Consider the following 13,743-nt stretch of genomic DNA (forward strand, 5'->3'; position numbering starts at 1 on the left):
GTTTGGCTTTTTCTTAGTCGCTGACACAATACTTACTGAAGATGAAAGACTGGAGTTCAGCAATAAGTGAAGATGATGATGCTGAAGATAATCACTGGGACACAGATATAAAGGGTGAAACAGAGAATGGAGAGCACTTAGGTATGGTTTCAATAGCTTCCCATCTTAAATATTAATTTAGTGGATGTTTTAGAAATACAGAACCAACAAACTTCCAGGAAAGTTGAAAGATAAGCTTTGTAGAAGTTGGATTTTCAAAAATCACCCTATGTTACTCATGTTGCACAGTTGACTGATGTGTGGACACCTCTGGAACAACAATGTATGCTACTATTTAGCAGTGTGTGGATATAGCTAAAACATACATACCTATTATCACAGAGGGAGGTAAAAACTCAGTGCTTGGTCCCTTGCAAAATGACTTTAGCCTATGTTAGCATTAAGCAGTGATTCTCAAACGTTTTTAGGTGGAAACCTTGTTTCACTTTTTCTTGACACTCCTCCCAGCAGTAGAACTGTGGGTCCTTGGAACCTAATTTCTGCTTCCTTGTCCTTATACAGGTGTTACTTGTAGCAGGCGGCTACAAGGATGAGTGTAGGTGTGGGTCGTCTCAAAACAGCAGCACAGGAGAGCCTTTCTTCCTCCTTATTGTTACTTCAGCTTCTTTTTATACTGGTGCTGGTTATACCATAGAGCACATCCCAGTAAATCTTGCAGTGTGTATTCAGCATCTCATTTTTAACATGAACATTCTGATGTTCTGAGTCTGATTGATTGGCAAACAAAGCACTAGAATACAGGAATTTCCCCCCCCGCCCCCTGTTTTGCCAATAGACAGGGTCAGCACAAGGGACACAAACACCTACTTAAAGTGAGTTTGTCTTTACTTACATTTAAAGCAATAGAATAGTAAGTGAAATAAATAGCAAATGAAATAATACAGCAAGAATTAAACAAGACAAGGTAATACACCTAGTCACTCCTACATCTGACAGACTATAGCAGTAAAGAAAGATCCATCGCTAATTGCCCTAATACTTTGCCATCATCCAGATCCACAGTTGCTGGGGAGCCCTGATTACAGCGAGGATCTGGAGAACCTTTCCCAGCAATTGGGAGGTCCTACGCAGTGCATCCACTCGTAGGTGAGGTGTCCAAGGTCGCTGTAAGAGGCTCCAGCTTTTATACCACTGAATAAACAAGCTTACCTAATTTCAAATGTGGGAACATCTGGTTTTGCTCTCCTCTTAGATCTCATTGAAGCCTGGCCAGGGCTCAGGGAGGAACCAAGGGAGTTTTCCTTATCTACTTGATTTTAACCACCGGTTTGCGGACAAGGCCATATATCTCATTTCATAATCTTGGCCGCTTGCCTTTAAGCAAGGAAGGATGTACTATATCTTCACTAATGGTTATATTCTATTTCAGCTACATTTTTCACTAATGGTCATACATATTTCACTAATGATCATGCATATTCTGCTAATGATTGGATGCTAAATATATATATATATAAAATGTTCAGTGGGCAGGTTCATCTAGAGGTCAGCTTTGGCTCAGGTCCTGTTGCTCAAGCCTCAGTACTTGTATGCCTGTCATGGTATGATGGGGATTGCTTTTTTGTAGAAACAAAAAAGGTAACAGTAGTAATCTGTCACAAACCTTTTTATGCTTTTTTTTTTTCTTTTGTGACATTATTCTATTCTGTCAATCAGATGATCAGCAAAAACGAACTATAAAGAAATTGATCTACGCTGCGAAGGTATGTGATTTTAAGAAACTTGTGGATGGAGGGGGGAAACTAGAGAGATTATATGCAATGGTAGGATTAATTATAGATTAATATCTTTAATGTAAAATTATAATAATATAATACATAAAGATATTTATATATTATACATAAATACATGTTTATATATAAAATATAAATTAATGATAAACAGAAATAATAAAAATATTCGTAATATAGACAATAATATAGGTATTATAGTATAGTGATTTAATATTATGATATAATTTATATTATATTATTATATGTGATAAATATAAAATTATTAATATATAGGCATATAGATATTAGTATCACAGAGTTCAGGATCTTTTAATGTTTAGTTAGATATTTTTGCATGCAAACAGTTTCTGGTAATCTTAAAATGCTTATTTTTTAAAATTTTGATTATAGTTAAATGCTTGTTTAAAGACCCTGGAAACAGAAAGAGATCAAATGTATTCAAAACTGTCTGATGAAAATAAAGCTAAAGGAGAACTTACAGGTAAATAAATGTTGTTTTGCCTTTAAGATTAGTAAGATGCTGTTTTTGTAAAATGATGTAAAAGGCTGTATTACGTCCAGTAAAAACTGAATTAAGTTTACATTAATAGCTCTACTTGATTTTTAAAACGCCTGTTTAGGTTTAAGTTGCTTAGCTATTTGAAGTATTTGATTTTGGAGGCAAAGCATCATTTGCAAATTTTGTTATACTCTGCTGGAATATGGTATAACTTAAGTTATAGAATCTGAAAACACATGGGCAAAGTGATGTTAATAAATATATAATACTGTCTTTACATATTCTGGACATGAAACAATAGTGTTTAAATTCTAGAACTATCTATTAAAAATGGTAGCTTAGTTGTAATGAGTCCAAAATACTGCATTTAGAAAACTGAACCTAAAAGTGTCATGCTCTGTTTTTTTTCCTTTGTTGTGTAGGACATACTGTATTAAACCTTATGAAGTGAAATCTGCTACTTGAATTCAAATTAAAGCCTGTAATTACAGGTAACAGCCAGCAGGGTAGCCATCACATTTGAATGTACTGTGCTTTGTTACTTGGGTGATGACATGCTCTGTAAAACTGTATTTTTCAGTTTTTGATAGTCCTTTAAAGTGACTCTTTCTGCTGGTGTGCTTTACAAGTAGATCGTAACTCTGTCCCATAAAGATATTCAAACTTATTGAAGTTTTCTGTGTTTCTTGGAGAGGCATAGGAATAGTAAATAAGAAAAGAAGTACGACTGATTTTAATTTGGAAAGATAAGGTAGTTTGACAAATCTGAGTTATCCCTTCAGGCTACTCAGCAAGTCCTCGTGTGGGTGAATCTGCAAGAGTGTATGATGGTACCAGCGTTACTACTTTAGTAGAATAATTACAATAATAAGAGCCCTAAATGAAAATCTATATTGTGAGTTACAAAACTGCATTGTTTTCAAAGAAGCTATACAATTTGGAGCAAAGGCTAGATACGTGCTCAGAGCCGCGCTTTGAGGCAGGTAGAAAGTATAGTTGTAGGTTTCCCATCAAAAGGAGCAGTACTACTTCTCAATGTGTATAAATTACTGAAATACATAAACATGTTATTGCTTATATTATAAAATCAACATAGGATCAAAGGTTTTTACAGACTTCTTTATATACCAAAATACTGCAAATATTTTAATTTTGTAAGTTGTGCCTTATCCCCATATAATTATCTCTGAATTTGACAGAACGTATAGAAAAACTTCAAAGTCAACAAGCTTCCTTGCAGTCTGAAAATGAACATTTTGAAAGTGAAGTTCAAAAGCTTCAGCAGAAACTTAAAGTAATGACTGAGCTTTATCAAGAAAATGAAATGAAACTACACAGGTGCTGGTTCCTCTTTTTATATTCAATGCTTACTGTTTGATTTGGGGGGCTGAAAATTTTAATACTGCTTTCCAGAGTTTTCTGAATTGTGAAGACTGTTATGTCACACCTTCATGTACATTAGTGATCACAGTAATTTTATAGAAATTGTTTCCGTGAAAGTAGTGGTATATTATTTTAGGACTTTTCCACAAGCAAGTACAGAAAGATAAGCAAAAAAAAAATATTTTTAATCTATGAAATAAGGTAGGTAAAGTTGGAAAACTTGATTATATATTTTCTTCTGTTAAATTAAGATATGATATAATACAGCTATCAAAATTGCTGAAAGATGGATGATCATTAGCTACTTTAACTGTGAGGTATATTTTATATAGTTGAGAGGTAGTAATGTCAGCAGAGGAGTGATGCTATATATAAAACTAAGCTTGGAGTTAAAACATAAGCAAGCTTCCTGTTATCAGTAGGCAACACAGAACCCCTGTGAATCAGGTTTTCCTCATCAATAAAGGCAGAGTATGAAGGCTGTACTGTTTGCCTCACAGTCAGGATGATAATAAGGATTATGATTTACTGATTGAAATCAGAAATAAGTTAAGGGCTAGAAATAATGTTGATTGGAATAGGATGGGGCACGTAGTAATCTTCAGAAGTATGTGTGTGGACAGGGCAGGAAGGGAGCAGGGGCCATAATTTTAGGGTGTGGTGGTAAAATGGCAGTTTTACTACCCAGAAATTATTTCAAGGAGTAGACATAATCTTGAAGGAAGCAAGAGGAGCAGCACAGGTCTTGATCCTGTACTGAGCAATATGCAGGACCTTTTTAAAGTATGTGAAGTATTGAAATACAATAGTTATTTCAGTAATCTGCTTTGTAGCGCATAGATGTGTATTTGTGTAGATACTTGGCATCTTTGTAGATGCAACAAAACGTAGAAATCTACTATTAATGTTTAATTTAAAAAAAATCCTGGGGTGGGGTAGTGGGAAGGAACATATTAGAAAGAAGCTATGATGGGCAGTCGAAAGGAAAAAATATTTGCAGACTGTGTAGGTGATATTCAAAAATACCACACTGAAGCTCAGCAAATGTATGCTGTTTATCAAAGATTTTAGAAAAGCCAAAAAGAAGTGGGGAGAAGCTGGCATGATGAGATAGCAGAATAAGAAAGGCTGTTAGTATTAACAAGGTATCTTATAAAAAGCTGGATGTGTTCATACAACAGAAATAGAAAAGTGGGAAGTGAAGACTGAGTAGAAAAGAAGTATAAATCATGTTCAAAAGATCCATGATTTAGGTAGCTTGATTGTTAAGGACTGCTGTTCACAGGAAAATGACAAGTTTATCCATTCGTGGCTATATGCAGCAGTAGTATCCACGTGTGTTCTGCACCACCTTGTGCATAATCTCTGGTCTGGTATGTGGGTGTTCTCTTCCATAGTCCCTGATACGGCGTAAAAAAAGAGGGACCTGGAAATAATGTTTTTAATAACTTTTTTTAATAGCTAATAACAACTTCTTTCTTCTAAAGAAGATTATTTTAAAATGTAAAAAAGTACCAGAACAAATCACTGAAAATTAGTGCAGTTTGGTTTTTAGTTTCTGATTTGATTTGTGGCTGCATTTTTTTGCCACTTCCCCAATAGAAATATGCTTTGGGAATATGGATTGTCTTCCCAGGTTCTTTTTAGAAGTAGTGGTAATCTAATTGCTTCATACAGAACAGTTAATGAACTGAATAAACTAACATGAATACAAACTAGTGCTATTTATGCCACTTCATATGTTGCCTGTAAAACACTTTATCTGGGTACATATCGTGTATTCATCACACTTGAATAATTGGAGAAGTTTTTCTTGACAGACCAACTACAAAATTGTTGACTTGAAACAGAATTAATCATAGTTTTTGGATTTTCTTAAAGGAAGCTGACAGTAGAAGAGAGAGAACGCCTACAGAAAGAAGAAAAGCTTTCTAAAGTAGATGAAAAAATTAATCATGCTGCTGAAGAACTAAACAGCTACAGGTAATTACAGATTTCAGTTGCTGTAATCACTTGTTCCAAAGTGAACAAAAGGCAATAGAGAACTAATAAAAACACCAGCATAAGTTAATGTATTTTCTTCTAGTTTCTTTGTTGGAGGTGTGTTGTGTGTGTTACATGCTAGTTTGTGTGTAATAATACATACTAAGGGAGGTTTTGCTTTGTTAAAAAGCCCAGCTATCAAAGACCACTAGCAACCTTTTTTCCATTAGAATGTTAATCGTATTGACATGTTAGCTTTAATGGAGTGGTAGAATTGGGTCTCTAATTTAAATTTCTAATTTAATTCCCTTTACTGAACAGAGATAAAAATACAAAGTTAAGTGAATACTGTGAAATAAATGCAATGTTCAGTTTTCCTATAGATCCTAACATTTATATTGTGTAGTTACAGTATTCTATATCTGTATCTCTAAGCTTCTCGAATAGTACTGTTGTTTAGAAATTCTTTACTAGACTATTATGATGTGGGAATATTTTCTGTAGTTGTTTAACTGCTTTGCTCTGTTTTGTGTTACACCGTGTACCTCTGGTTTGTTTCTGTGGTTTCTCAAAACTATGGCACAGTTCTTCAGTCTGCAGTGTATATTCCCCATCTTCCTTCAGTGTTTATGGGAACGTTGACTATAACTGAACGATACTGATCAACAGTGCTTCCTGAAGAGTTAATTAGATTTGTTCTTGTAGACTTTTGTCAGTATTCATACAGGAAGCCAGAATTCACCCTTCCTGATTTACTTGGAATGCAAACTTTGTAGACTTCTTAATTTTAGAGACTATGAATATTACAAATGGAGTATCACTGAATAGTGCATGTGTCTTTGACCCACCTGCTGAGAGAGTGTAGAACCAAGAGAGGCTGTGCAAGGGCAGCTGTCAGCAAAAGTGGCATCGTGCTTTCTGTGGTCTTGAAATAACTTTAGTACAAATGACTGTCCCTCAGGACTGACTGTGGTAGCCTGTGACAGCGTGATGCTCCAGCTACGCTGGTGCGTTTGCAGAGCTGGGTGAGGCTGGCTGTCAGGGCATATGTGGAGGGGTATCCTTCATGCTGGAAACTTGCTGCAGACCATCGAAAAGTTGGGGAGAAGTTGGGCTTTTTGGTTCTGTTCTTTTGTTTATGTTCCTGTTTGTACTATAGGGCCTAGAATTTCCACTGATACTATGTTTTGTCTTGCATAGACCTAAGTGGCAATACTGTCTTTTGGACATATATAAAAAAATCTTAATTAGACCTTTTGTTTACCATAGTATTTACTCTATTTAAAATTACTTTCCTCTGCATCTTATTACAATGTCATAAATCCTAACTTTGTCACAGACAGCGAGCAAAAGATCTTGAAGAAGAGCTAGAAAGAACCATTCGTTCATACCAGAATCAGGTACGTCAAGTAGGAGGGATGTTAATGCAACTGAAATACTGCTTTCAGCTAGGTTGTGGTACTGCATTTGGCTTGATTTTGTGGGGTAGTTTTTTTGTTGTCATGTGTGTGTCCCCCACCTTAATGCCATCTAGTTTTTACTGACACAATTTCATAGCAGAGATCACCAGATAACTTTACTAAAAAGTTTAAATTTAAGCTTAGATGTCTCATTATAAATCACCCACACACAAGAAATTTACAAATAAGACCATATACTCAGTACTAAATTTTCTTTTCTAGTTGAATAATGATCAAATGAATCTCTTTTTCACAGATTACTTCACATGAGAAGAAAGCTCATGATAATTGGGTAAGTTCCAAATATTGAATTTTCTGAACTCTGTGCATCTTTTCCATGATTTGAATAGCTTTTTTATCACTTTTTATTAAAAACAGATAATCAAAATTAACCTGTCACCTTTAAACATAGAGATTTCTTGCAGAAATACACAAAAGCATGTTAAAAATACTTCTGTCATGTAGAGCAGTTAGAATAATTAAGCTGGATATCTATTAGCACAGTAGACTGATATTACACTATTATTTGCTATAGCAATAAATCTGCTGGAATAACATGTTACCATTTAACAAGTGTGTGACATTTTGCTAATAATATAAGCTTTTGGCCTCGTTTCAATGCCATTGTAATATTTTCCCTGGATGTACTTCACTGCTTTTATCTACTAATAGAAGACATTATGCCCTGTGGGAACAGTGTGTTCCATTGACAGCTTCCTAAGAAGGCTGCTGCAAAATCCATTTTTACCTTTTTTTTTCTCCAAACAGGGAACTTTAAAATATCTCCTGACTAATACATTCTTCAGTTCCGGTGCTGAGGCACTTAGTGGTCATAATTTTACAGTTTTTAACTATAGGATTTTAGAATAAAATTTTCTCATATAAAATTTGAGACTTAAGTCTTGTGTATATTCTGTAGATATTCAAAAGCAGCTATAGCCAAATAATTTAATTTCTGCAGTTTTAAGGACCTGCAGGAAAGCCCTATCATTCCTCAAAAATTTGCGTAGTGGAACTGCTAATGTCATTTGGTCATGTATGTGAGGCTTTGTTTCATATGCTTTATACATGAGTCATATCTTACAAAAACACAGTCCACACACTTCGGATAGAAAATAATGTCTTGGATCTAGGACCTGTCATATTTATGAAACATTTAATTGGTAAACTGCAATATCTAAGCATCTGATTTTTGTCCCTCCCCAAAGCTGACAGCCCGAGCCGCTGAAAGACACCTCAGTGATATAAAAAAAGAAAATTCACATAACAGACAAAAGTAAGTGCAGTCCGGATCTAATTCTGAATAAATGCAATTTGGCATGCATGTGTGTCTTGGATTTATGCAAGCTGTTGTTTTCTAGACCCATGTTAATGAGTTGTGGCCCATTGGAGTTCTGAAAGAAATTTGAATGTTCCTGAAATATTTCAATATTTCACATAGTTCTTAAGTTCTTACTTTCTTGCATGTTATCGTTACAGGAAGGAAGCAAAATGTAGTACTAGAACTCAAAGGTTTTTTGGGGGGGTGTTGTTTATTGTTTGTTTTAAATAAGTATGTATCAAGCAGATATCATGGTTACGTAATGATTTTACAGCTTATCTCAGAAATTAATACTGACCTAATAGCTCCAGGTAGTAGTGGTGGAGAGGAACCTTTAGGTGTGAAGTTAACTAATACTTGGAATGCCATTTAGAGTACTCACGAGAGTAATGTCATACTAGGAATTGTGACATCTAATATGCCAATTCAAATTGCATTTAAAATAGAGCAGCATAGAGAAATGCTTTCAGGAATTATTAAGCTCAGAGTTCTGTGACATCCTTGTCTTTATTTAGGGGATAAAATACTTTGCTTCATTAATCCTTTAAATAGAAAGCCTAGCAGTAAATGGTGCAGTCCGGTAAAACTTTTGCATTTCTTGATTATTTACTACTATTTTGTTGTTTATTTGCAGATTAACTGAAGCAGAATTTAAACTTGACCTTTTAGAAAAAGATCCTTATGGTCTTGATGTTCCAGTTAGGCCATTTGGCAGAGGTACAGTATTGAATTGTAAAATAGAGCCTAATTGTTTTGGTTTATGGTTTTGTTTTCCAAGACCACACATATGTAATTGTTTGAAAACTATTTTGGCCATGTGTATGTACAAATAACAATCATTTTAAAAAATAATTGGGTCATAAGTGACTCTAGGTCATGTCGAGTATTTTGTTGAAACTAAAAGCATTTGTAGCGTCAATGAGAGTAGGCTGGGAATGTGATACACATGGTAATTAGACCACAATTTTCATTTTACTTACATAATTTAGTTTTAAACTTCACCTGAGAAGTTAATTACTTCATACAGTTTGCTAAACTATATATTGTGAACTTGAGTATCTTGTTTTAACTGTTCCAGAGCATTCCCCATATGGACCCTCACCAATGGGCCGGCCTTCATCTGAAACAAGAGCTTTTCTTTCCCCTCCAACTTTATTGGAGGGTCCTTTAAGGCTTTCACCTATGCTTCCAGGTGGAGGAGGAGGAAGAGGTACAATTCTTGAACTTGAAAAGTATCTATTCTGGATTTCTCTCTCCTCTACTCTAAAGCTGTCACACCTTTTCCTCTTGTTGGTGACAAAATATTAAAACAACCAATTCAATATAAACAGTTAGTTGGACAAACTCTTCCTGTTTTTCAGCTTGCTTCTAAAGCTGTCTCATGTGTAACAGTAGAATGGAAAATTTAGTCGTTACTGGTAGGTTGGTCAGTGGATTCACTTTAGAAGCATAGACTGAGAAAAGTGAAAAGCCAAACTTAATCAGTCTTGTTTTATTTCTTGGACAAGTGGCGTTCTGCTGAAATAAACATGATTTTTAAAGTAAACAAGAGTCATATTTTTGAAGAAAGAATACTGCCCCTTCTGTCTCATTGGTCTACAGTCAGTGAGAGAAGGAGAGAGTACCTGTGTTGTCAAAAATGTGAGACAGTTTTGCTGGGGGTTATGACACTAGAAAGCTACCGATTCAGTAAATTATTTTCCTCCCTTTGTTCTAAATTAGAGGCAGTCATTGTACACAGAGACAGTTTCTTCCTTAGTGATAAAAGGGACCAGAAAGGTTGTATGTGTAAGGAGTTAAATTCAAGAGACTGCGTAGTAGGTGAAAGTAAGCCATGGTGTCGTGGGTTGTAAGGGAAGAAAAATACTGTTCCTTCATATTTTTGATGTTGACAGACATAGTGTAGATAAATGCTAGAGTGAAGTTCAGCATCTGTTACAGGTTATGAAGAAGCTACTATTTAATTTACTACTACTGTTACACCTGTTGAAACCTATACTTACTTAATGGGAAATACATCTAAATGTCTGTTCTGTAAGGGTTTCACTAATCAACATTGATTTTTTTTCAAAGACCAGCATGAACTATTTATTTACTCTAATTCTTTGTAAAAAAGCATATCCAGCTGCATATGAAAATGGATTCATTTTCTACGTCAGAAAAGCTTGAGTTCAAATGTGTTCAACTGTAGCTAAATCAAGCAAAATGGTACTTGCCAATTTATTTGTATAGAGACAGTAAGTAATGAAACTGAGCTGTCCAATGTATTTCTAAATTGTAGCTCAGCTGTTGCTGGTGAGGAAGAGTAAAATTGGATTTCAGGATGCAGTATTAGCAAGGAAGGAGGCTATGCAAAGGCATAACTACCGCAACAATGGAGCACTGATGTAATTTGGGCAGATTAAACAAATTATGTGTTTAAATAATGTCAGCTACAGAGCAATTATAGCGATCATTATAGTGGTCATCTCACTTTAGACAAGACATGAAGTGGATTCAAATTTTAGGTTGAATTTTAGGATAGAGAATTAGAGAATGATACCAGGATTCAGTATTTCTGTAATTTTTCAGACCAAATCTATTTTAAAGGAAGCTTGCAACTTAAAATCACTCGTTGTTACAGTTTCTCTTGCACTTGGTTATGTGTGTATTGTTATGTCTTTCTATTTTTTTTTTAAAAGATTTATCATGAGGGCGGTAGTTTCTCTGATTCGAATGAACTAAAACTCTTAAAACTTCTACAGAAAATAAAATTGTGGGTAGTCTAGATTGCACTCTTCTTGAGCTGATTTGTTTTTCATTCCAAACCTTTTAAACGCTTCCAGTAAACGTAACTGGTCATCAGCAAACAGCTGGAGAGTCCTGTGGAGCCACGCGCCTCTTGTATCTTGACTATGTTGGCATTCCATGATTTATTTTACTATTTTCAGACTTAATGAAGAAAGCCATAACAGAGGACTTAAAATACCTGAGTAAGCAGCTATCTTATTTTTTCGATTAGGATCCAGAGGACAAACTGCAATGTATGAAGCTGGTAACGAAAGAGGAGACCTGAGTTCTGATAGATTAACTGATCCCCACAGACCACCATCAGATACTGGATCCCTGTCTCCTCCTTGGGACAGAGAACGCAGGATAATTCTGCCTCCTCCAGGTATAAAAATCTGCTTAGCTACTGTATCTGTGGAAAAATAGAGGTACTGACTTGCAGCGTATATATTTGAAGTATTTTTTGCTTAAAAATTTGAAATGTTTTCTTGGAACTGCACTGGAAAGGTGTTTTTTTTTTAATAGCAGGGGGTTTTCCATCTTGAATGGTGTGGTTCACTTGCACTTCTACGCTGTCTTTTAAATATACATTGGTTCTAGCAGTGTACAATCAACTGTTCGGTTTTATCATCTTACTGGGTGTTGTTTTAGTGCATCAAAGACCTGTCTGGGTTGGATAATTAATAAGAGATATGAGAAAGTAGAAAGTTTTAATGGTACATTAGCCTTAAATAAAGGAATAAATAAAAGCTAGCTAATGTTGAAAAATATAGTTTTAAACCCTCATATTAATAGTACAGGAGTACCATGGTACAGTCATCCTGTTTGGCGTGTATTTTCATGTTGCTACTGCCTCTTTGATAACAACAAAATCAGTCTTCAGCTAAACATCTGTGTTGCATGTTATCACTCAAGGAAAACAGAGATTAATCAAAGAGAATACTACTGATACTTCTCAAGTAAACAATGCAAGGGGACGGATAACCTTCCAAAATGCAATTAAGTTTAAAAAAGTATTAAAACATTAAAAAGTAAAAAGGTTAAAGTATCTCAGTTATTAAATGCAGCAGGCAATATTGTATTTGCTACACATCTGTGTGAAAGCCCTATTACAAAACTCGAAGTCTGCTCAGGATGCAGTTTCTCATTTGCCAGATTTGATCTATTAACAGGATATTGCAGAGGGGTAATCTTGTTTCCTTGACCCGAGCTGTGTTCTTACCCCCTCTTTGCACTTGGATCTCACTGATACAGCTTGTCTTGTAGCTGTGTGACTGATTGCCGTGTCTGATGCAAGGAAGTTGGTGGAAACAGCACTATGAAATGTAACAGAGAACAGCACTCTTATCTAAGAATGGCTTAAAATGTATACTACTTTATTTTGCCTTTGACCTTTCTTGCTGTGCCAAACCTTTGTTTCAAGGCCTCACTGTTTATAATTTAGGCAATCATAACTTTCATAATTCTACTGTACGTTCAACCAAAGATCAATGAGCTTTCTTTTTTTGCAGCTCCTTAGAAACATAAGCAATAGTACATACCTGGTGGGATTCTTGTGTTTGGTGTTTTGTAAGATTTATTTGCTCACCTTGTGATACTCACTTTGGGTATTTACAAGAGCATAAGATAACCAGAGAATTTTGTTGGTCTAAAATTGTATGGAATGGGGAGAATAAATCTTCACTGACCTGTTCTACAATTTCTTCCATCTTAGGTGAGCCTTACCCTGATCCAGTTCTTCCTCCTCGAAGACAAGAAAGATTTTTCCCTAATCCTCCAAATACTGGAAGACTTTCTGGACCAGCAGAACTCCGAACTTACAATGTGCAGTCTTTTGATAAAACAGGTGGGAATTGCTTCCACGATGCTATCATGATGATGGAGAATCTCGGTGTAAGTTGACTATGCCTAGTAAGCAGTGGTGAGAAGACAACTTTGTAGCTACCACAGACCTGATGTTACATTGTGTAAAAAAACATTTTAACACCTGCCAGCCTTGATGCAGTCCTGCCCTATTATCAGTAATAGCAGTCTCTTCTGTCAGGTGGATGGGATTCAGTGAATGGTAGTTACGAGGTGTTTTTCTTGTCCACTTTCACTGTTCTATATGCTAACAGTTCAGGATTAGCCTTGAGTCTATTTTGACCTCTCCCATGAGGCTCACCACAGCATTGAAATACCACAAACCCTTACTTGCATTTCCACGTTACGTTTTGGTGAAGTTGGAAAGAGTCAGAGTCAATAAGACTGAAAGAATAACAGCAAAAAACCAGCCATTTCAATAAAGGCAAAGCCTGCTTGAAATGACAAGTAAAAGATTTTTGGAAAAGACCTGTCATTGGTTCATTGAGAGAAGAGCTTTGTTTGCCTCGGAGAAGAAATACAACGTGCAGATGAAAAATCACTTGTCAGAAGTATTGTTTCAGTCTGGTGCGTTATAGTGTTATTGTCTTTATTCAGACAGAAGTGTGAGAAAGCAGCATTCTTCAAATCTGAGGTTTGGGGTTTTATGGGTTTTTGTTTTGTTGGCTTTTT

General features: G+C 35.5%; 1 protein-coding gene across 7 annotated transcripts in view; it reads left to right on the forward strand.

Moving 5' to 3' along the window:
• The window catches only part of MIA2 (MIA SH3 domain ER export factor 2), a 41,980-nt gene that overhangs the window by 19,397 nt on the left and 8,840 nt on the right, over window positions 1-13,743 (forward strand). For 6 of the 7 annotated variants that reach the window (XM_040601913.1, XM_040601912.1, XM_040601911.1 and 3 more), the window contains 12 exons: window positions 18-141; window positions 1,717-1,763; window positions 2,184-2,274; window positions 3,492-3,630; window positions 5,557-5,658; window positions 6,998-7,058; window positions 7,375-7,410; window positions 8,327-8,394; window positions 9,074-9,156; window positions 9,518-9,649; window positions 11,441-11,593; window positions 12,923-13,054. In XM_040601913.1, the coding sequence (XP_040457847.1) occupies window positions 18-141; window positions 1,717-1,763; window positions 2,184-2,274; window positions 3,492-3,630; window positions 5,557-5,658; window positions 6,998-7,058; window positions 7,375-7,410; window positions 8,327-8,394; window positions 9,074-9,156; window positions 9,518-9,649; window positions 11,441-11,593; window positions 12,923-13,054 (1,168 nt within the window). The remainder of the gene's footprint in view (window positions 1-17; window positions 142-1,716; window positions 1,764-2,183; window positions 2,275-3,491; window positions 3,631-5,556; window positions 5,659-6,997; window positions 7,059-7,374; window positions 7,411-8,326; window positions 8,395-9,073; window positions 9,157-9,517; window positions 9,650-11,440; window positions 11,594-12,922; window positions 13,055-13,743) is intronic. The other variant, XM_040601914.1, reaches the window with a different exon arrangement.

Source organism: Falco naumanni, chromosome 7 (genome assembly GCF_017639655.2).
Source record: "Falco naumanni isolate bFalNau1 chromosome 7, bFalNau1.pat, whole genome shotgun sequence".
Taxonomy (NCBI): domain Eukaryota; kingdom Metazoa; phylum Chordata; class Aves; order Falconiformes; family Falconidae; genus Falco; species Falco naumanni.